The sequence below is a fragment of the Elephantulus edwardii genome, unplaced genomic scaffold (assembly GCF_000299155.1).
Source record: "Elephantulus edwardii isolate Elephantulus edwardi_28Jun2011 unplaced genomic scaffold, EleEdw1.0 scaffold00038, whole genome shotgun sequence".
Taxonomy (NCBI): domain Eukaryota; kingdom Metazoa; phylum Chordata; class Mammalia; order Macroscelidea; family Macroscelididae; genus Elephantulus; species Elephantulus edwardii.
The window spans coordinates 16,999,095-17,023,884 of NW_006399788.1; the positions used below are offsets into that span (position 1 = coordinate 16,999,095).

The 24,790-nt window shown below is 39.0% G+C and overlaps 1 protein-coding gene across 1 annotated transcript in view; it reads left to right on the plus strand.

The window, feature by feature from the left end:
• Positions 1 to 2,290: 2,290 nt before the first annotated feature.
• EXTL3 (exostosin-like glycosyltransferase 3) overlaps positions 2,291 to 24,790 on the plus strand; it is a 35,207-nt gene continuing 12,707 nt past the window's right edge. The window contains exons 1-3 of the mRNA XM_006884872.1: positions 2,291 to 4,553; positions 18,463 to 18,590; positions 23,873 to 24,017. Coding sequence (XP_006884934.1) covers positions 2,406 to 4,553; positions 18,463 to 18,590; positions 23,873 to 24,017 — 2,421 coding nt within the window. The 5' untranslated portion in view covers positions 2,291 to 2,405. The remainder of the gene's footprint in view (positions 4,554 to 18,462; positions 18,591 to 23,872; positions 24,018 to 24,790) is intronic.

The following is a 24,790-nucleotide window of genomic DNA, read 5'->3' on the forward strand; positions in this document are numbered from 1 at the left end:
TGTGAATGATAACAACCACAGAGATGTATACTCTGAAAGGGTGATCTTTATATAATTTTATGTGAATCATGAAAATACTAGCCAATTTCTGCTTCCAGGTTGCTGAAAGAAAGGCATAGAGTGTGAGGGATCTGACTACTCAATCACATTGTTGACCACAAGATCATACGTATGTAATAGTAGTATTTCCACAAAACCAAAAACTGATAAGGAGATTTTTTTACTGAGGAGGTCAGCACCACACCCTGTCATGTTTAGCAATCGATCACAACTGTACTTTTTAATTTATACTGTCACAGGTGCTCAGGGACAGCAGTGCTTGTGAGCATTGTACAGGATTGGTAGTGTTTGTGTTGTACCTAGAGCTACTGTGAATTGGAGTCAACTCTTAGTACCTAACAAGAATATAAGCCTTGCAGACGCACATTTGCTATTAATTTATAGCCCCCGTCTTTTGCATTTAGGGATTCTTGTACATTCTAAATTCTCCCAAGGTATACTTAGCCTGTCTTAGACATGTTAAGGGGTGCTAAATATTTTTTTTAGAAGCACTCATAAAAGTTAGTCTTATTCTTTGACAGAAAATGTGAAAAAATTTAGTTGAGATCTGTAGAGTTTGACATGAAAGCAAGTAGAAATCTTTGAGCCTGTGATTGTAAAGTTTTTTAAGAGAATGAGACTGGGTATATTGTTTCCAGGTTTTACTAGTCTAAAGTATTTGCATGTCATGTATGCTTCATTTTCATAGCAGCTTAGTACATTGACTTTATTTTGATATACTTATCTCCATTTAAGAAGATTAGGAAACTTAGGCTCAAAGTTGAATAGTAAATATATCCCTCAAATAGAAGAGATAGCACCTCGTGTATCTAAGTATGGTGCTCCTTCTAAAAGAATTCTACAAGACTTACTGCGTATATTTTAAGAAACAGCACATGATGTCTGCTAACAAAAGATAAATGAAGGAGGCCAATCAGTAAACATTTGTTAAAGTATCTGCTTGGAGTAGAGCAGTGCTGTAAATACTGTTTGAAACATATATGCATGGATGCATGCACATATGCACACATAAGCATACTGTTAACTTGATCAGTACAGAAGCAAACTGGGAAATCTTTCTGTAAATTGCTACATCTGCTACTAGGTAAAGATAACAAAGTATTCTTTTCAGCTCTCAATTTCACAGGTTATATTTATCAGAGCCATAGGTTTTTTGGTTTTGTTTTCTTGAAAAGAGACTTTGTTCTCTTGCAAAGAATTTTTGAAAGTGTCTTGAAAAGAGACTTTGAAGTTAGGGATAATTGTAGCTACCAGGATTAGTTAGGAAGCTATGTATGCTCATCTAAAGATGTCTAGAGTCTAGATTATAGAATTGTTGCACCTATTGCCACCCAATGTCGCTTTCCTTGATCATCATTTTGTAGGGCTTTAAAGCTACGTGAGGAGTTCTGATGGTGCAACAAATTGTTAGGCTGCTAAAATAAAGGTTGTGTGTTCAGATCCACTGGCTAATTGATAAAGATGAGACCACTGGCTTCTGTAAAGATTTGCAGCTCTAGGAACCCAAAGAGGCAATTCTGTGGCTTTGTCTTGTACAGTTGCAGTGAATCAGAATCGACTAGATCGCAGTGAGTTTTGGGTTTTCAGTTTTGGTTTATTTCTTAATTAATGCTACTCAGGATAATTAAATAGGAGGAAGGTGTGCTTGTCTGTTAAAAATAAAACTTTTTATACACTTAGTCATTTCATATCCATTGTGAAAAAGAAAACCGTACCAAACAAACCCCATATTGGATTTGCACTGTTCTGGGAGATATATACAAATGTTTCATTTAATAGAATTTTAACATTTTTCTGGAAATGTACTCTAGAGGGTTTTGTTTAACACAATCTCTTTAAGACTGACATGGTTCTCTTTCTTTTGCAGGCTTGGTTGGTGATAATGACATCGATAAGAGAGTGACATTTATTTCTGCACTAACCAGCTGTTTTATAACTGAATATTAATTATGCATATTTGTTGGCCAGCAAAACCAAGTAAAAAGAGCTATGGCAGTTGAAACAGAGTGTCTGATTCCAGGATATTCTTCCTTGGTTTCGTCATTGGAAACTATCTCTTTTTCACCTCGACAACAATGTGGCCCCTTCCATTTTTTGGTAAAAATTAAGGACATGCTCTTTGACCAACAACCAGAACTGGAAATCTGCTGGAAAAGTGTCAGAGACCATTTCAGTTATAGCTGAAGAAAATGAAATTTCCATTTTATATGGTGCCTTGTACAGTGAACAGACTAACTCTTAAGGAAATATTTGAGTAAAAAGAAGTTGACTTTTGTCTCTTAGAAACTCATGGTTATGGCGAGCGACCCAACGTGATCAGAGGGGGCAAGAGCCACAAAGAACTCATGACGAGCTATACCATGTTACGGAATGGGGGAGTGGGGAATGGCGGTCAGACCTGTATGTTACGGTGGTCTAACCGGATCCGACTCACATGGCTCAGTTTTACACTCTTCATCATTTTGGTGTTCTTCCCTCTCATTGCACACTATTACCTCACCACCCTGGATGAGGCTGATGAGGCTGGCAAGCGGATCTTCGGCCCACGGGCGGGTAACGAACTGTGCGAGGTGAAGCATGTGCTGGACCTTTGCCGCATCCGGGAGTCTGTAAGCGAAGAGCTCTTACAGCTGGAAGCTAAACGGCAAGAGCTGAACAGTGAAATTACCAAGCTGAATCTGAAGATTGAAGCCTGTAAAAAGAGTATTGAGAATGCCAAGCAGGACCTGCTTCAACTCAAGAATGTCATTAGCCAGACTGAACATTCTTACAAAGAACTGATGGCTCAAAATCAGCCCAAACTTTCTCTGCCCATCCGATTGCTCCCAGAGAAGGACGATTCTGGTCTTCCTCCTCCAAAAGCGATACGGGGGTGTCGGCTACACAACTGTTTTGATTATTCGCGGTGCCCGCTCACTTCTGGTTTTCCAGTCTATGTTTATGACAGTGATCAGTTTGCTTTTGGCAACTACTTGGATCCCTTGGTCAAACAGGCTTTTCAGGCTACAGCACGCGCCAATGTTTATGTTACAGAAAATGCTGACATAGCTTGCCTCTATGTGATACTAGTGGGAGAAATGCAGGAGCCAGTAGTGCTGCGGCCTGCTGAACTCGAGAAGCTGTTGTTTTCTCTGCCCCATTGGCGGACAGATGGGCACAACCATGTCATCATCAATTTGTCACGGAAGTCAGACACACAGAATTTACTGTATAATGTCAGTACAGGCCGTGCCATGGTGGCCCAGTCCACCTTCTATGCTGCCCAGTACAGACCTGGCTTTGACTTGGTAGTATCGCCACTAGTCCATGCCATGTCCGAGCCCAACTTTATGGAAATCCCCCCACAGGTGCCAGTTAAGAGGAAATATCTCTTCACTTTTCAGGGTGAGAAGATTGAATCATTAAGATCTAGCCTTCAGGAGGCCCGCTCCTTTGAAGAAGAAATGGAGGGTGACCCCCCGGCTGACTATGATGATCGCATCATTGCCACCCTCAAGGCAGTACAGGACAGCAAGCTCGATCAGGTCCTCGTAGAATTTACCTGCAAAAACCAGCCTAAACCCAGTCTGCCTACTGAGTGGGCACTCTGTGGGGAACGAGAGGACCGCTTAGAGTTACTGAAGCTTTCCACCTTTGCCCTCATTATCACTCCTGGGGATCCTCACTTGGTAATTTCGTCAGGATGTGCAACACGGCTCTTTGAAGCCCTGGAGGTTGGAGCTGTGCCCGTTGTGTTGGGGGAGCAAGTGCAGCTTCCTTACCAGGACATGCTGCAGTGGAACGAGGCAGCCCTGGTGGTGCCCAAGCCCCGTGTTACTGAGGTTCACTTCCTGTTAAGGAGCCTCTCAGATAGTGACCTGCTGGCTATGAGGCGGCAAGGCCGCTTTCTCTGGGAGACTTACTTCTCAACCGCTGACAGTATTTTTAACACCGTGCTGGCTATGATTAGGACTCGCATACAGATCCCAGCTGCTCCCATTCGGGAGGAGGCAGCAGCTGAGATCCCCCATCGTTCAGGCAAGGCGGCTGGAACTGACCCCAACATGGCTGACAATGGGGACCTGGACTTGGGGCCAGTAGAAACCGAGCCCCCTTACGCCTCACCCAAATACCTCCGCAATTTTACTTTGACCGTCACTGACTTTTACCGCAGCTGGAACTCTGCTCCAGGGCCTTTTCATCTTTTCCCCCACACACCCTTTGACCCTGTGTTGCCCTCAGAGGCCAAATTTTTGGGCTCAGGCACTGGATTTCGGCCCATTGGTGGGGGAGCTGGTGGTTCTGGCAAGGAGTTTCAGGCTGCACTTGGAGGCAACGTTCCACGAGAGCAGTTCACTGTGGTGATGTTGACCTACGAGCGGGAGGAAGTGCTTATGAACTCTTTGGAGAGACTGAACGGCCTCCCTTACCTGAACAAGGTTGTGGTGGTGTGGAATTCTCCCAAACTACCTTCAGAGGACCTTCTGTGGCCCGACATTGGCGTCCCTATCATGGTAATAGAAAAATGACCAGTTTTCTGGATTGCATGAAATATTTCACACTTAACCCTTTTTTCATCTTTCTGACTTTACCTAACTAATAGGGAAACTTGAATATACACACACATGCGCACACACAGACACGTGTGTGTATTTTTTTAAAAAAATATTTAAATTACATATGTATAATTTGTTTTTAAAACCTGCACGCATACCTATCCCCATAAAATTTCTGCTTGGTTTCTTTTTCTTGTCACTTCTAACTTCCCTAAATTTTGGGAGACTTTCTAGGACAAATTAATAATGGAACTGTGAAGGTTTACAAAGTCCCTTCACTTACCCTATAGACTTTTTCTCTGTCATAACAAGTTCTTGATGTTGATAAAGCAAACATTTATGAAGTACTTAGCAGTCAGGCATGATAATAAGTGTTACAAATTATTACTGTTTCTGCATTTTATATACATAGAAATTGAGACTTTGATTAATTTGTCCAAAGTTATAGTTAATAATGGAAGTACTGGACTTCAATATATCTGATTCCAGAAGCTTCAGTTTTAATAACTATGTAAAGGATTTAGGAAGACTGGTGTCATTTACCAGGACACAGATTTATTCTGGAAGAATAGAGTGAGAGTTTGATACTTGACTCTTAGAATTTAGAAACCTTTTTGAGAATTCTTTGAATTCTTATTTTGTAGTTAGGATGCTGCATTTTATAATAAAAATAATGTGTGTCATACAGGTTAGTTCTTAGGACTTTGTTTATGCCCTTGCTGAACTAAATTTGGAAGTCTAAAAAAGAAACCCACTCCCCACTTCTCTTAAAGGCTTTGGGCAAAGTCTCAAGCAAGCTGCCATCTGTTTACCCACCTGCACAGCTACTGTACTGAAAAAAAGGTTGCATAGAAGGGCTGAAGTTGTTATGGACCATTTTTAGAAGTTTCCTAAAGAAAATTAGTAAAGTTTTCAGAGGTTGTTTACCTAGAAGGGGAATGTTTGGGCCAGTAGTTGTGCTGACATAGAGTGTATTGTGTTGCCCTGCTAACAGAAAGGCTGCACATCCCCAGTGTTGGAATCCGCTTCCAGCCACATGAGTGGAGGATGAGACCGTGTGTTCCAGTTAATATCCCTGGCCTTGCAAGCCTAATGGAGAGTTGCTGTGAGTCAGAATTGACTCAATGCCAGTGAGGTTTTTGAGGTTTATAAAAATTCATTTCAGTAGGAAATCAGTTGATATGAAATATTTTCCAAGATACAAATATGTTCAAAAAGGCATGAGTTTTGCACTGATACTTTAAATAGTCACTTTGTGACTTTTCTTAAATTAATTTCTTTTAATCTGAGGTAAAAGAGGAATATCACGTAACTAGTGAATTTAGAAAGGTACTCATTTGTTTGATTTTAACTTATTCCTTCAGAAGGTGGGCTGATGGTGGAGTGTGTGTGTCACTGTAACTGAAAAGTTGATGGTTCAAATCCCCCAGTCTCTGGGCAGCCAGTAGGATTTACAGCCTCTGAAACCTGATACAGGCTCACTATTAATTGAAATTGACTCAACAAAACTGGGTATTAGTCCATTGTATCAAAGAAGATGAAAGACAGTATATATCTGTAAATAAAAATCACATACCTATACAAAAATATACATACACTGTGCCCTGTTGGACAGTGGTTAAAGCACCCAGCTGCTAACCAAAAAAGAGACATGTGGCAGCCATAGGCGATGCTTCCTACCTTTGTTGTTAGTTGTGTTGACGTGGTTCTGATTCCTAGCGACACTGCAGCCAAATGAAACACTGTGTAATCTTCTATGGAACTACATTTGAACTACTGTTACTCAAATTTATAAAGGCTACCACTAGCCTCCACAGTTGTTGTTTTTTATCCTCTTTGTCTCTTGTTACAACTTAGTTTTCTGCATTATGGAATACCTGACAATCATTTAAAATTTTTTGTCTCATTGTGAGAAAAGGGAGTCTGGTCACCTAGTGGCAAGAAGTTGCACTGCAATCCCAAAGGCGTGTGGTTCAAATCCACCAGCTGCTCCATGGGAGAAAGATAGGCAGTTTCCTTCTGTGTGATTAACTGCCCCTGAAAACCCACTGGAGGGTCAGCTGTGGGTTGGTTCTGACTCCACAGTACACAACAACTTGTTGAAAAGTGGAGGATTAGAGAAAGAGAGGAAGATACTTAATAAAATGAACTGCTGACCCACAACTAGATGGAACTGACTGGAATAGTGGCTTTAGCATGGCAGAGATGTTGAGATTGGTGCAGGATAGGGCAAAGTTCTGATCTGCTGTCATAGGGTCCCACTGAGTTGACTCGATGGCACCTAAAAACAGTTGCTACTAATCTCTTCGTGTATTTTTTTATTTTATAATTTTATTTGTGTTATGAGGCTGTTCTAAAAAAATTGAGCTCAGAATTTGTGTATTAAGCAACACTTTTTTTTTCTAAGTGAAAACATTGCTGCCTCTTTAGGTTTTTTCCCTATTTTTTTAAATTAATTTCAGTGAACATTTACAGAGATTTTGGATTTCCATTCATTCATTGTAAGCAACACTTTTTAAAAATGGAGAAGCTTAATAAATGGGGAAGTTCCTTTTTCTAGACTTTTAAATGAATTTTACTTTTCTCCTAGCTCTGTTATGTTACGGATGCCATTAAAATAATTTAAGAAACGTTTGTTCAATAAAAGGTCCATACTGCTTACACTGTAGAATAATAAAGCAGCCTTTCCCTTTGAATTTTATTACAGTAATGTTGAAGCCAGTGCCACCCATGTTAACAGGAACAAATATGTCTTAAAACTTAACCCTAACTGGTGTTCCTTTATGGAGAATAAGCAGTCCTCTTTGGTTATTTGGCAGTCTACTGAAATAATGCAAGGCTGATCTGAGAAAGAGGGAACTCTACTGAATAACACTTTCATACTAGGCATGCAAGTGTTTTGTCTCTAGGGAGTGATGCTGCTTCCCCTCAGGTCATGCCTCTGCACTTTGAATCCACCAGGTCTGAGCTGTGGGAGGAAGATGGACAGTGTGTGAAAACCAGTGAAGGGTCAGCTATGAGTCAGTCATTTCTGACAGTAACTGTATGAGTTGCTGAGCTCTTCTAAGAAAAGCAAATTGTTTTCTAAATATTTTGACTTTGTTTTCTATTTAAGAAAGGCATTGAGGGGAGCTCTGGTGGCGTAGTGGCAAGGAGCTGCAACTACAATCCCACAGGCACACGGTTCGAATCCACCAGATGCTCTGCCGGGAAAAGGAGGAACAATCTCCTCCTGTACCAGTCAGATCTGATTTGACGGTACACTCACACAAAAATAAAAAAATAAAAATTAAAAAAAAAAAGAAAGGCATTGTTCTGAGCCTTTCTACTCAGAGCTTGATATTGCAGAGATCCTGTGGTAAAGTGGTGTTTGCTATTGAACTGTATCTCAGCAGCTTTCTCACCCAGGTGCAGACATAACCCATCAGAAGGATTGAGTCACAGGGGGAGGGACAGTGCAAGAGAGGAAGACCCTGGGTGCGATGGATTGACAGTAATTGGGGTAATGCAGGTAGATGTGTCAGAGACAAGTAAAACTGGCTCAGGGGAGGGGTCAGGGTTCAGAGCTGTTGTGCTTAAGGTTGCTATAAGTTACAAGTGACTAGATGGCATGTAACAAAAACAGCAGTACATTTTGTAAGCAGAGTGGCTTTTAAGCAGTGTCTTCGATTCTAGTCCTGTAAGGAAAATGATACGAAGGCAGCTTATTGGTTAAATCAACCCAGGAAACTTGATGCCACTTTGGAAAACGCTGGGCAATTTGTGCTTCTCTTATGCTCAATTTCCCAACTAAACAATGTCCATAAATGCCAAATACTTTTGAACTATGAACCTGATGAGCTGTAGATTTAAGTAATGAACTTAATAAGAGTTTAGATATAAAAAAATTTCTCAGTGTTTTGTGTCATTTACCAAGCAAAGAGAAAACTCTCAGTTCTGGCTTAGAGTGAAGGTCATATTGCCACCGTTCTTGGCACTCGTAACTCAAATGTTGTATGCTAGAAGGTTCTTGGGTGGGTGGGGGGGAACCTGTGCACCAGCTCAAGCAGGATAAATGCCTGTGCATGACAGCAGGACTGCCAGAGAGGAAGGGCGTTGTCATTAGCTGAAGTGAGTCTCTAGACAGTGTAGGGCTGAACAGCAGTGGCTATAGTGGGTGACTACTCTGTCTCTTTTCTATTCAGTAGACATATTCCTTAGTTTTGCACTGTAAACCAAGTATGTAATAAAAGTCTAATAGAGAGCATTATTATGCCAAAACATTTGAAATATACTCTTTGTAAAAACTTAACACCAGACTGGAAAAACCACTTTCATGGAACTTTTTTCTTTTTTTTTAATTTTTTTTCATGGAACTTTAACTGTGTTGTTTCACCATTTTTAGTCCTCTGTTGTTTATGATGATATGCCAGTGATTCTTCTGATTGTTTTCTAGATTTGATATATTGGAGTTGTGATTCCAACCTACAGGCTTCTGGGTTGCCACTTTCTGGTAGTTCAAATCACCAGCATCTCCAATGGAGAAAGACGGACAATTTACAACCTCTGAAAACATACTGGGGGTGGGGTGGGGGTTGGGGTGCAGCTGTGAGTCAGTTCTGATTCAACAGGAATGAATTTAAGTTTTGAATTCTTGAGATTTTTTTACCTGTCTCATTCTTTACTTCTTTCGGAAACTGTTGTGTATAAGACATTTTAGTATTTCCCATTGTTTTCTTAGAATTTGTTCATTTTTCTTTCAAGCTTTTTCCTCTTTCTATGTTTTTAGTTTGGAAGAATAGTTGTTTATCTGTCAAGTTCACAATTTCCTTTGCAGAGTTTCTCTTGTAAAGCCCACCAAGTAGACTTTAAATTTCAGATAACTGTGCTTCAGTTCTGGAATATCCATTTGGTGTCTTTAAGAACAGTTTCTATTTCTCTCTGTGATTTCTTACCTCTTTGTATTCTGAGCATCCTCCAGTGTCACTGTCTGCTAATTCCAGCATGTAACACATTGTCTGCTGATTTTCTTTTTTTTTCTTAGGTCTATGCCAACATTTTTTCTGGTTCTTTATGTAGCAGTTTTATTTTAATGCATGTACATTGTGAATATTCCATTGTAAAACTTTTATTTTGTTTTATTTATCTGACAAGTATTGCTTTTTTTAATTTTAGCAAGAAAATATTTTTGGTTGAATTCAAATTGGAAATTTTCTTTCTTGGATGGCAGCTCATTTAACTGTTAAGGTCTTTTCTTTTTAGCTGACCCTACTTTGTTTTCCTTGGATGGTAACTGTCTTTTGGAGCTAAAGAAGGGATACCCTCATCTACCAGAACCTTGCTAGCTGCCAACCCCTAAACCCACTTGAGAAAGTCCTTTCCTTTTCTTGAAGGACAGCATGTATTTAAAGCGGATCAATTCCGTTGGCCATTTCCTAACCTGTAGAATCGCTGATCCAACAGCTGTCTTCATTTTGTCCCCTTTCTGTTACTTTCGGTGTAACCTGGCAAAATTTCTACTTAGATTGTTGATTATATCCATAAGTCACATAACTAAATGCTCTAGCAACCTTGAATGAGAACCTTTGAGGGTACCAGAAGCTAAGAGAAGCACATTTTCTCTATTAGAAGCAGCTGGGAGAAGACAGTTGTACTTTCTGGTATTTATTTGTTCAGGGAGCTTTGGTGGCCTAGTGGTAAGAAGCTGAGCTGCAATCCCAAAGTCACACAATTTGAATTCATCAGCTACTCTGAGGGACAATAAGCAGTTTCCTCTGCTATTTACTGCTTTTGAAAACTCAGTGGAGAGTCTGTTCCTATTTGACAGCACAGAACAACAGCTTTTTGTTTAGGTATTTTCAGCTATATTACTTATAAGTTCTATTTTTCATACAAACTTTATAGCTTACAAGTTTCTGCTAGTATTGTTGTTAGGTGCTGTTGAGTAAACTACAGCTCACAAGGTGCTGTGAGTATCAGACCTGAACTTGCCTGTCTTGCACCATCTCACTATCTCTGCCATTCTCAGGGCTGTTGTTAAAGACACTGTGTCAGCCCATCGTGTCAAGGCTCTTTCTCTCTCTCTTTGACCCTCTCTACCTTTGCAAGCATGTCCTTCCATGGACTAGTCTCTTCTGACAACATGCCCAACGTATGTAGGATGAAGTTTTAACATCTTTCCCTCTAAAAAGAGACTCTTGTAGTGGAACATAATTCAGCCAAGTTCTCTGCCACTTTGTAACATGACTCACTTTTCTTGCAGTGTCCAGTAACATATTCCTTATTTCCATACTGACCAAAACCACCTTTAATGGCTCATGAGAATGTGTTCTCGGACCTTTTTTTTAAAGTTTAAAGCAGCTTTGATTGAAGTTCATCATATTAATAGTTGTATTTGTGTTCTCTGACTTTGACAGCAACTAGCAATAAATTAATAGAACCTTTCTCTACTAAGTCTCTTCTGAGCCTTCACGTGAATATTCTTTACCATTAGTAATTCTACCAGGAATTTTCTTGAGACAGTCTAGATTTTTCCCGTCATTTCAACTCAGACCATTGTTGTTATATCAGAACTGACTCATAGCTGACCCTCCAGCTAGTTTTCAGAGACTTTAAATCACACTGGAAGAGATTGCCCATCTTTATCCCAAGGAACAGCTGGTGGATTCAACCTGTACACCTTTGAGTTGGCAGTGCCACTAGGCCATCTATCAAGTGCCTCAAAATTGTTTAACCTTCTGTCCATTACCCAGTTTGAAAACCACTTTCATGTTTTAGATTATTAGAATAATACTGTACTCCTAGATACAAAATCTGTAATAGTTTTCTCAGATAATCAGGGTGCCATAAACTATGTTGCTTAAAACATATTTCAAGGTTTGGCAGGACCATGTTTTCTCTGAAGGCTATTGGGGACAGTTTTTTGTTTGTTTGTTTTTTCTTTTGAGGCAACTGTCTTCACCTTCCACTCACTACCTTCTGCTCCTGGGGTACTATGTCCAACCAGAGTGAAGGAAGGAAAGGAGCATCAAAGGGAGTTTGAAAGTAATGTATGTGTTTAAAGACATTCCAAAGTGTGTAAAACTGGCCCTAAAGATGGAGAGGCCTGCTGTCGAGTCAGGCTTCCAGAATCCTTGAGGGAAGCCCTGAACCTCAGTGACTTGCTAGGCCTTACGGCAGAGCAGGCTCCTGGATGGGCCTTTCAAGGGAAAGACATGGAGCCTTGGAGGCTCCCAAGGGGTACCTCTGACTTTAGCACAAGAGGAAGAAGTGGTTAAGCCATGGGCCATCTAGTCACACAACCCAAATTGATCTCTGCAGAAGAAAAATCCGTAACTATATTAAGGATGATAAAATTTACATCAATGAATCCTAGCTTTTGCTATTTTAATGATCTTATTTTCTAAACTATAAAAAATCAAATAGGTCATCAGAAAACAAGAATTCCCCAGTTTCAGAGGATGCCCATTTTTGCTTGATGACATGTTCTCTGGAACCCACTCATAAATGAGGAGAGAGAATGTGTGTGTATCTGAATTTTTTTGTGAGGGCAGAAGGTTGTAACTCATATTTTATGTATAAAAATTCAAATAAGAAGATCCTCTCATTCACATAATTGCTAATTTTTGAACATGTGTGTGAGGATTTGTGTCATAGGTTTTTGTGTGTGTGTTCTTACTTGCTACTGACCCTAACTTAGGCTAATGTTTTACAGAACTCTTTGGCAGCTTTCCCCCAGTAAGTTAAAACAGTCGCCTCACCCTAGTGGCAAGAAGCTGCACTGCAATCCCAGAGGCACACGGTTCGAATCTACCAGATGCTCTCCTGGAGAAGGGGGGGGACAATCTCCTCCTGTATCAGTCAGATCTGATTTGACAGTACACGCGCAAAAAATAATTTAAAAAAAAAAAACCCAATTGCCTCACAAGATGAAACATGAAATACTCTTATTTTTTTGCCTTAGTGCCGTATTTATAGTTTCAAGTGAAAAAATAATTCACTGTTACCTTTTTATTCCTTTCACTTCCGTTTTTGCATTTCCTTAATCTTTGTTCCTACTGCTTGAGGTTTAGGGAAGGAATCACTTCCTCAAATAATCAAGTTGCTTTTAACTGCTCTCTTTCTCCCTACCACCCCAAGTTCTAGTCTACATATAGATCAGCAGATAAGTCTGTATGCCGTTCTTGGACCCCATTTTCTTGATTTACAAGTTCTGTAATTGCTTTATAAATGACAAAAAAGTGAAGGATGAAGAACTCAAATTAGTTATTGTTCACCTTATTTGTATGATGATTTGACATAAAGTCTCAGAAGTGGACCCCTTTATGGATTGTATGTTTTGTTGGAGGTAGCATATTGTTTGATGTGACTGGGTCAAACCTGATCTTCAAGAGAAAAGGGAAATATGAAGTATGCCCTGGAATAACTGCTGAAATTAAGAAGTCACATTATATGCTAGGATGGTGCTTTATATTTTTTCACATTTTATAATTTTATTACTCCTGAGATATGCTCACATTTTTTGCTCTCTGGTGATTTATTGTCTACTTTAATGACTAGAATTAATTTACTTGGTCTCTCCAATGCCCATTTTTCTGCCTATAAACTTCAAAGACCTGCTTATCACTAATTGTGAGTTACTTTTCTAGAAAATATTATTTTAAAATAGTATCTCCATTTGAATGCATATTAATTCTTTTGCTTCTCTTCAGTTTACTAAATTGATGAAATGTTCCATTGATTTAAATTTCTAATCATTAGATATTAAAAGATATTGTCTGACTATTGATTGGTAGTTAAGCTTAACATGATAGCTGATCATATATTTACTTTTGTAAATTGGTATCTCTTCTAATTAATATAGATCTTCTAATTGAATTTAGAATCCAGATGCGTATTAGCATAAAAGTTACACCTCTCTAGCAGTTCTAATCCACCCATGGCTCTGTGAGAGAAGGATGGCCAATCTCTTCTTCAATTTACAACCTCAAAAACCTAATGGAGTGTCAGCTATAAGACAGTCCTGACTCAATGGCAATAAGTATGAATGATTCATTGAGCACTTTCTTTTGTTTTTTTTTTTTTTTTTGAGCACTTTCTTTTGAAAACACTTTTGCATGCTGCATCAGTGGGTTCATGAACACCAGTGATCGTGATGATGACACTGAACCAGGCAGTGTAACCTTCCATTGCCCACAGGGTTACTTCTGGTCTGAACCAACTCCATTGCTCTTAACATGGACAACAACAACAATCCTAAAAACAACTCGAGAAAGAAAAAAGCAAATCAGCTACACTTTACCAAGGAAGCAATTCAGTATGAGAGATGTAAAAGAACACTTTTCACAGCTGGATGAGGGGTGTGAGACAGCATGACGACTAATATGTACTCAAGAGTTCCTTTGGACATATTATATTTGTTGTTACTATGTACTATTACGTCAGAAATGACACATGACTGACACGCCAACCAGTTTTCAGAAGAAATGAATTGCACGAGAGGAGATTGCTCAGCTTTCTGCCCCAGAGCCTCTGGTGGATTCAAGCTGACTGCCTGTGGTTGGCAGCACAACTCCTTACTCACTAGGCGACCAGAGCTCCCCAAACGCAAATGCATCCCTCGATGGGGAGTTACAATGGGCTCAGTTGGTAGAAGGAGTTCTTCAGATTCCAGACAACATTCTCTTCTCCAGGTAAATTAGCATTAGATTGCAGAGTGCTTTGAATATCATTTACTGTCTCAGCCATGTGTTCTCAACAGGGACGAAAGTGCTGCTGGTGATAGGGAATGGCAAGGGACACACTGACAAAGGAGATTAATCAGAACTGGCTTTGACAAGCACTGTGGCAATTGGACAATTAAAACAGACATGGGGGGGAAGAAGAATGAACTGGGGAGGAGGGTGGAGAAAACAGTGCAACAATGAATGAATGAAAACCCAAAATCTCTGTAAATGTTCATTAAAACTAATAAAATTTAATTTTAAAAAAGGGGGGAAAAAAAAAGAATCCAGATGCGTAGTGAATGGGTGAAAGGAGCCTGTTAGTATAGTTCTTGTATTGTTCATGAGTTCCAGAATTTTTCATATTAAAGTTACTGGCTGCTTTTTGATCATGCATACTATATTGTTCCATGTTGTTGAGTTGCCCCAATTCATAGCGGCCCTGTATATGACAGATAGAAATTTTGTCCCATCCTGTGCCATCATCGACAATGCTTAAACCCATTGTTGCAGTCACTTTATCAGTTCATCTTGTTGAGGGTCTTCTCCTTTGCTAATCTCCTTTGCTTACTGATTTTTAAACCTGATGTATTAAGTGCATTTGTTTGTAAGCTAACCACAGGTAGCTGCAATAGTTGATGCTGTGTTTCTGTGACTCCTTAAAAGCTTTTATTCTCATTACTTGTGCTTCAGTTCCTTATATCTAAAAATCTCATTCAGCGTGAAGAAGTATCAGGTTGAGCCAAGGCGACTTGTGTGTTCCTGGAATTCATGATAGTTTTATATTCTCTCTATATATACTAAGCATTGACTTTAAGTAACTTAATAAAAAAATTACCTACACAGTTTTCAATCTATATGTGGGTATTCTGGAATTAATTGTTTTCAATTCTTTTTCTTCATATTACACGATATTTAGAGTTGATGCAACCTAAAGTTGAGGAAGAGCTTTGTTCAGTTGAACTGGCAGAATTGAACTGGCAGCCCTTTATTAGGTGGGCTCATTGCAGACACAGCCCAAAAGTCATTGAAGGCCTGTGTATTGCTGTTAGGTTAACAGGTTTTAGTTGAGCTTCCAGGAAGAGAGACTAGGAAGAAAGGCTTAGAAATGTAATTCCAAAATGAACTCAGTGTGCACAGGGTCGCCATGACTGAATGGCTGCTGGCATTAATGTGTGAATTCTAGGTACTCTGTTATGTTGTTAGTGCTTTAGGAAAGTAAAATGGATGATCTGAGGGTAGTCTTTTGGGGAGATAGAGTGAACATCTATTTCTCGGTGATTGCAAGGTACACATTTTTTCCATTCTAATATCTCTGAAATTGGGGTATGTCTTAGAATTGAAGGCCTTTTACCATCTCTGAGCTTGGCATTTGGTCCCTACTACTTCTTGCCACCATCCTGCTCCATTGGGAAATGGAGCCCAGCAGCTGCTCAGATGAGTACTTGGAACCCTCCTGTTCTCTTTTGATTGTGGGGAGTTCTGGCGGCGTAGTGGAAAGGAATTATGCCACCAATGCAAAGGTGCAAATCCACTATCTGCTCCATGGGAGAAAAAGGGACACACTACATCCCTAGGAATGTACTGCCTCTGACAACCCACTTGAGAGCCACTTCGGATTTGATGGTGCGCAGCAGCAACGACAACGTTGATTGTATTTCTTGATATTGTCCTTGATTCCTTAGTTTTGTCACTGCTGAATCTGACCTTGGGAGACCTTGAATTTTTATATGGTTCTACATGATTCTAGGTCAGATGGATTTCTTTTGTCTTATACTTTATTGGCATAAAAAAATTCGCCATCCAAAAAGAAGACAACAACAACTAAGAAAAGAGAACATCTTACTTCCTTTTGTGTATACTTTTGGGAGGAACCAGTCCTTACAGAGAGACATAATGCTGGGAAAAGTAGGTCAGTGAAAGCAAGAAAGAAAGGAAGACTCAGTGACTAGCACTGTGGGTTCGAGCAGGACAGAGAGCGTGAAGATGGAGCAGGGTAGGGCAGAGTGGGGATCTGTTCATAGGGTCATTATGAGTCCTAGTTAACTTGATGCCATGTAACAACAAGACTTTACAGATTATTCTTTGTCTTGATTTGGGCAAGGATTTTCTAGGGCTGCAGGAAAATCTAAGATCTGTAATTAATATTCTAAAGGTTAGAATTGTTGTTGATTATCTTAAAGTTGAGCACAACTCATAGCGACCCTTTGAACAAAAGGCCTGAAGCCTTTCTACAACTACAGACATTTATCAAAGTTCAGAGTTTCTGGAGGCATGGTGTTTAGGAAGTGGATGACACGCCTGCTTCCAAGATTCCAAAGGTTAGAATAGTTCACATAATTTCTTTATTGGTTGCATATTCCTTTAATGATCATGTGAAGATTCCATGATCTTCATGGCTTTGGTTTGATGGGATTAAAATATTAACAAGTTTAGCTAGACTTGGAGTCATGATATGAGGGTAAAGTCTGTCACTGCTCTTTGCCAGGCATTTGACATGCTTCTGTGCTTCAGTTTGTCTGTGTGTAAAATGAAGAGTTAGATCGTATAATCTTCAATCCCTTCTAGTTCTGAATTGGATTCAGAGTACTTTATCAAATTATGAGGACTGTTTTAAGAATATAGTAGAAGTGATTGATTTATCCAGAGTAGAATGCAACAAGAGGCATCCGAGTTATGAAGAGAAAGGATCGAGTTAGTAGAAGGGTGAAAGAAAGGGTGTTTTACGCTGAACAGGTAAAACTAGTGAGGACATGGTGGACTTTTCAAACCATTTATAAACTTAAGCTTTTCATATTTTTAGGTAGAAGTTACTCTTATTTCATAAAACCCCAAACCCACAGCCAATGACTCCATTGCATCTCATAGTAATCCTCCTTTGGGCTTGTTGGCTATAAATCTTTATGGGGGAAACTCTGAATTTTCTTCCAGTATAGCAGCTGGTGGATTTGAACCACAGCTCTCTGACTTGGCAACATAAAACTTAACACCATGAGAGTTCCTTAGACGTTATCCTTCGTATAAGTAAAATCTTCTGGTGAGAATTAAGTTGAATGAGAGTTTGTCACTCATTAGATACTACAAAACTAAAATGAGCTCTATAACATGTAGGACTGTGCTCACTGTTGGTGTGCAAGATACTACAAAACTAAAATGAGCTCTATAACATGTAGGACTGTGCTCACTGTTGGTGTGCAAGGTGAATAACGAAGCTACCTTCACCTGTTTTGTAGATAAAAACTAATGGTTGAAATTTTTACACTATAATGTTCTTTTGTTTTACATTTACAGATCATTTTGGATAGAGATTTTTTTGATTAGGCATTTCCGGTGGACACAGAAATTTTTCGTTTTAAAGAACACAGTAACTGAACCCACTGCCCTTAGGTTGATTCTGACTCAGGATGACCCTCTGCTGGATTTCTGAGCTGTAAATTTTTGCAAGAGAGACTGTTTATCTTTCTCCCAAGAGAGCTTGATAGATTGGAATGACACTATCAGAACCCCCCACCCCCTTTTTTTTTAAAGTTGAAGGGAAAGGCTGTTTGTGTCACGTCTGTAGTTGCAGGTTTTCAAGGGCAGTAAAATCACAACGAGGAGGTATTTCCCCATCTTTCTACTGTGGAGCAGCTGGTGGATTCAAACCTTGTACCTTTAGGGTGGTAGTATAATTCCTTACCACTAAGACACCAGAGGCAGTTGCACGTAGAAATTGCAACAGGTAAATAATTATTCTCAACTAGGTGGGATCTTTAATTTTTACTCAGGTATAAGCCAAAAATTGGGAGCCCGAAGAATTACTGCGTTTGGGTTCTTGACCAGGCACTGTTAACTGGAAGATTGTGGAGCCAGCAATTCTCATCTCAGTTCAGCTCTGCCACCTTGTGTTCTCTTGGAAAGTTTTAAAATTTTTCCTGAACTCTTCTTTATCACAATGGGTAAAATAATATTCAGCTTTCAATTTTCACACATGAGAATTAATGAATAATTGAGTAAAGCTAAAAATGTGATATCCTTACACATTTGTTGAATAATGTCAGTTTTTATTTCTTAAAGATGTGTACTAGATTTTACAGGTAGTAGATATTCAGGTAGATGGTTTCAGTCTGTGTTCTTATGCCGCATTATTTTTTAGTACTCTTTTTCCTTTGCCTTTCTCACTGCAGGTGGTCCGTACTGAGAAGAACAGCTTGAACAATCGATTCTTGCCCTGGAATGAAATTGAGACAGAGGCCATCCTGTCCATTGATGATGATGCTCACCTTCGCCACGATGAAATCATGTTTGGCTTCCGGTGAGGAACTGATTTTTAACCAAGAAATACTCTAGTTTGGAAGTGGCAGAACATGAAATCAAACCTGGATTAGCTAGCAAAATGAATATTTTGGCTGATGGGGTCTGAGAACACTTCAGAGGTCATAAATGTTCAGTCAAGGAATAGCTATTTTCAGGTCTTGGTTGGCTTTGAAGAACTCCATTTCTCTTCACCTGTTGGCTCTGTATTATTGACTTGGTTCTCATATAGGCTCTTCTTGTGAGGCCAAGGAGATGAAATTACTTCATTATTAGACCAGGGCTTTCTGCCTACTCCTGGACCTGGAAATAGGCCATCTTTAAACTCTAAAATCATGTGCACTGAGAGTGAGAGAAAAAGAGTGATCCCTAAAGAAAATTTGAGATTTTTGTCCTTAGAGGAAGAGGAAGTAACCTCCAGGCGAGCAGAAGCCATGTGTTTCTTCTATATGTTGAGATAATAGCACATTGTCAACATCCCAAAGTCAGAAAGATTTTGTTAAAGATGGGGAAGTAAAGAGGAAAAAGGAGGAAGGTAGTGGTGAGTGATTATGACCATGCTGCTTGACACTTGCTGGACTTGTCCTGTGTTGGGAACCAGCAGAACATTTGTGCTTAACTTACTTAAGTCTCCCACAACTTGATTATGTAAGTAAGTAGTCGTCTTCATTTTCATATAGGATCAAAGAAAACAAATCAGTAAAGAGTAAGTGACTGAGCTGGGTTCCAAGCACAGGTTTGTCTAACTCCAGAACATCAGTATTAGCTGCTAAATGCTTCTGTTTATTCGCATCTTAGTTGTTCTTATTTGGACCTGATTATGCTATGCGTTGCAGATGACAACAACAACATACCATTAAATGACACATTTGAGATAATGAAACAGTAAATCAGGGCTGTTTCATGCACTTATGGACGCTTTGCTTGTCTGTAGACTGTTGGTACCTCTCTACAGTGAAATCAAGGACAGAAGGTGGGAGTAGGCCTTTGGAAACTTTTAAACAATTTGACATTTACCATGACCTGTAAATGTGTGTCATCATTTTTCTTGCAATTTATTTCTTTGTAACATCTTCAATGCCATATAATACCCATTTTTTTAATATGATCATAGATTTTTGCACTATCACCCCAATAAATTTTAGAGCATTTTCATTACTCCAAAAGAAGTCTTGTGCCTATCTATAGAAATGAGTTAGTTCTCATTTCTATTCAAACCCTCAGGCCACGTACTACTTTGTCTCTCTAGATTAGCTTATTCAGAACATATCAACTAAATGAAATAATATAAGAAAAAGACCAAAAACAACCCACTGTTCTTGAGTTAATTCTAACTCTTGATGACTCTCCATTGGGTTTCTGAGGGGACTGTCCATTTTTCTGCTTCGGTGCAGCTGATGGATTTTAACTATAGACTTTTTAATTGGCAGTCTAGCAGGTAATGCACTGTGTCAGCAGGGTTCCTTCTTTCAATTAGTAAATAATGCTTTTATGCAAATAACATGTGCCTTCTATTTTTTTTGCCAACTGTACCCTCACCACTATTTTTGTAAGCATGTTATGTTGATTTTTTTATAGCAGCATCCAAATGGTGTTGATTGTACATGGAATTTTTAAAAAACATAATTCATGTCATAGTTTGTATGAAGCAGTATTTCGTTCTTTTAAATTGCTGAGTAATGATTTTATGGCTCTACAACATTTTGTCCATTTCTTAGCTGGTTGATGGACTTTTGGATTGCTCATACTTTTTTTTCACTGTTAAAAAATAATCTGTTGAGAATATTTGTGTACAAGCTTTTTTTGTATGTTCACGTTTTCATTCACTGATAGTATATTTACACAGAAACGTGCACATGCGTGTTTAATACTTTAATGTTTAAACTGTTTTCTAGGGTGACTGTACCATTTTGTTTTTCCATCAGCTGTGTATGACAGTTCTAATTTTGCTACATCCTTATGGTGTTAGCCTAAAATTTGCCTCTTTTTTTTAGCCATTCTGGTCTCCAGCTACTTAAACTGCAGACACATGGTCTTGCAAATTATCAACAGCTGTAGGACTAAGATACCAGAAAGAGTGCTTTCCACACTGAGGAGCAAGATTTGTGGCAGAAAGATTTGAGGGAGACTAGAGTGAGACTGTGGTGGCAAGATCCTGGTGATGGTGGTGGAGAGACTGTGACATTTCTGTGGAGAAACTGTGGCAAGGTGTAACTAGAGGACCACACAAATAAAGGCCACAGTTAAAGATTTTGCTGTTCTTGCTAGATAATTGAGAAACTGACTTAAAACTGTTGAGACAAACCTTGCTGGATGATTTTAATTTCACTGCTGAACTGAACTGAAACTGGATCCTGGATTGAGAAATTGTGCCTTGGGACTTGGGATAAAAACCAGATTTGCATTGGTGATAATTCTTTGCCTCCCTCATTCTCTAACTTACTTCCCTAATAAATCCCATTCTCAGTACCACAACTGTGAGTCTGTGAGTCCACAATGAATAAACGAACCTCATGCTATTGCTGTGGCTCTCGAGGGACCATGGGGCTTGGCTACGGGTTTTATTATCTGCTTTCTTCTCTGAAGCGGTGAGAGGCTGTGCTGTTCTCACTCCCTCTGCCCTTGCCTCCACCTCTGCCCTCAAGACAAGACCTTTTCAGTTTTTGTTTACTATTTTAACTTTTTGATGAAAGCTTTTACAGTTGTTTGAAGTAGAATCTTACAACGGTTTGATTGACATTTCTCTAGTGACTAATGATGTTAAGTATATTTTATGTGACTACTCATATATCTTCTTTGAAGAAGTAATCTATTCAGTGGTAAAAGTATGCTTTCAATTGTTTATGCGTATAGCCCACTTCTCATAGCACATATTACATTGCTGTCAAGTTCAAACAGACTCCTAGCTAACCCTTCACTGGGTTTCTGAGGCTCTAAATCACACGTGAGGAGATTGCCCATCTTTCTCTCTTTGAATCACTTGTAGGTTTGAACTGCTAGAGTCACCAACCTTGAGTTGGCTGCACAACTCCCTGTAGACGTTCCCAACCAACACTGGGAATCAGGAATTAGGGCTGCTGTCATGTTACTGCAGAACATCATCTCTTGAGTCTCTAGATCTTTTTGACTGTATATCTTCTTAGTAAAAAAAAATGAAGTGTATTATCATGCTCATTGAAAACCCTATTTTTTTATCTTTTTTTTAATTAATTTTAATGAAAATGTACAGAGACTTTGGATTTCTACTCATTCATTGTTGCACTTTTCTCCCTGCCCACCCCTCCCCCCAGTACACTCATCTCTTTGAAAAGTAAAAGAAAAGTTCCCCCATTATTTTACAGTCCCTCCCGCCTGGTCCACTCCACTATGCAGCATTTGTTCTGGACTCCTGTCATGACAATAATACCCAACCACATATCCCCCCCTTTTTTTTCTTAAGAATAGAGAACTCTTTTTATTTTTAAAATGTACTACATTTATATCATCATTCACTCTTTTAAAATTAATTTTCTGAACATTTACAGAGATTTTGGATTTCCACTCATTCATTGTTGCATTTTTCTTCCTGCCCCACCTCTTCCCCCCACAGTTTGCTCTTCTCTTTGAAAGGGAAAAGAGAACTTCCTTCATTGATAGAAAATGCCCCCCCCCCACCACCCCTGCCCTGAGCATGCTCCACTATGCAGCCCTCATTCAGGACTCTTGTAATGATCATACCCAACCATATATTGTTATTAAATTGTTCTCTCCCTCATCTGTTTCAATGCAGTATACATTTTTGAACCCGTCTTTCTCAGTCTCCCCCCAACTCTGATGTCAGTCCTGTTTTACAACAGTGACACTGTTTTTGTCCCTTTGTAAATGACATATTTCACTCAGCATAATGTCCTTCAGGGTAACCCATTTCGAATAATATTGCATGAGTTCCTTGTTTTTCAATGCAACATAGTATTCTATTGTGTGAATATACCACAGCTTATCTATCCATTCGTTTGTTGATGGGCACTTAGGTTGTTTCCAACTCCTTGTTATTGTGAACAAAGCTGCGATAAGTATGGGTGTGCATATATCTGCTTGGATGTCAGTTATGGTCTCTTTAAGGTATATTCCCAGTAGTGGAATTGCTGAGTCAAATGGTATCTCTATTTGCAACTTCTTGAGAAAGCACCATACTGCCTTCCACAGTGGTTGCACCATTTTACACTACCACCAACAATGAATAAGGGTTCCAGTTTCTCCACAACCTCACCAGCATTTGTTGCTTGCTGTTCTGTTAAATTTTGCTAGTCTTACTGTGGTGAGATGATATCTCATAGTTTTTTTTTTATTTACATCTCTCTAGAGCTAGGGATTTTGAACATTTTGTCATGTGCTTGTTGACTATCTAAATGTCTTCTTTGGTTAAGTGTCTTTTCATATCCTGTGCCCATTTTTCAGTTGGATTGTTTGCCTTTATCTTGTTGTGGTACTCAAGTATATTATAAATTCTGGATATAAGTCCCTTATCTGACATGTCATTCCCAAATACTTTTTCGAAGTCTGTGGCTTCCCTTTTTGCCCTGTTGGAGAAATTTTTGGATGTGCAAAGGCATATGATTCTTAGAAGGTCCCATTCATCTATGTTCTCTTCTCCTGGTTATAGATTTTTCAGGATACTTGGAAGACTGTTTATGTTGTGTATTAAGGCTTCTAGCGTTCTTCCAAGCTTTTCTTTAATGAAGTTTATAGTCCTTCGTTTTAGTCCTAGGTCCATGTTCCACTTAGAGTTGGTTTTTTGTATATGAAGTGAGGTGTGGATCTTGCTTGAGTCTTCTGCAGATAGTTTTCCCATTTTGCCAACACCATGTATCAAAAAGGCCATCGTTTCTCCACTTAACTGATTTCATCTCCTTGTTAAAAATCAGTTGGGAAGTAACTAATATAATAGAAATGTATTTTCCCTGTTTCTTAGTAGATTGTTGTGCACAGCTTACTCTGAAGATAGACCCTTGCCATGATAGTTCCTTGCTACACTATCTAAGCATACTTTTTCCATAAAGCCTGGGAGAGGAGCTGGCTGCATTAAAAGTAGTTAGAGGATAAAAAACAGACAGTTCTATAGCTTTAAAGGAAGCAGAATGTGACAGTATTTTGTTTTCTTACTTGATTTGTGTTTTTTTATTTTGTTTGTAGGAAATAAAAAGTTCAAAGGCCAGAACCTGCAAGATAGAGGCAATGATTTTAAGTTTTCCATAATCTCAGCTCTTGGTATTCTCATGTGTTTGTATATTTGTGTTTGTTCAGGGTATGGAGAGAAGCACGAGACCGCATTGTGGGTTTTCCAGGCCGTTACCATGCATGGGACATTCCTCATCAGTCCTGGCTCTACAATTCCAACTACTCCTGTGAGCTGTCCATGGTGCTGACAGGTGCTGCCTTCTTTCACAAGGTAAGAATATGTTTGAGAATGACATCAACTCGGTATTACTCCAGCCTCTTTGCTAAAGTTAACTGTTTCAGTATTTCATATGTGTCCCTTCTGTGCTGTGAGTTAGTTCTCTTGTGAAAAACAATAAATAAGGTGCTAAGAGCAACTCTAGCATAAAAAAAGGTTAAGAGGGCTGCATACTAGGGAATTAGGAAAATTTGCCTTTTTTTTGGGGGGGGGGCATTGTCTGTCCTGTAAAAGTGAAGGGCATTGTGCTAAAAGATCTCTACAATATCTTCTAAATTCAACATTTACCGTCTCAGGCTAATTGAACCACCACTATCCCAAGTACTATCGTGAGCCTCTTTCCATTAATTATAGCTCTGTGAATTATACTTCAATTCTTAGAGCTTATTATTTTTCACTATGTCTTACCTCTTTATTTTCAATGAATTTCCAAAATGCAAACCTTTTCTTTATTACTCTTGTACTATTATGTCTTTACTGCTGTACTTTTTACTTCAGACTCATCTTCCCTTTCTATATATGCTGATGTAAATCATAACCAAAACCCACATGCAGATGTTTAAGTATATAAAGTACACACCAGATTGTGAAAACTTAGTGTGAAGGAAAAGAATATAAAAAACTCACCTTTTTCATATTGTTGAACTGTTAATATTTTAACATGTTGCCGGAAGTGACAGCTATAGTGGAAAAAAAATGTTTCTTAAGCACATTTGTCAATTTAAAAGTGTGCGGCAACGTGTTAAATGTGTTCGTTTGTTGTTGTT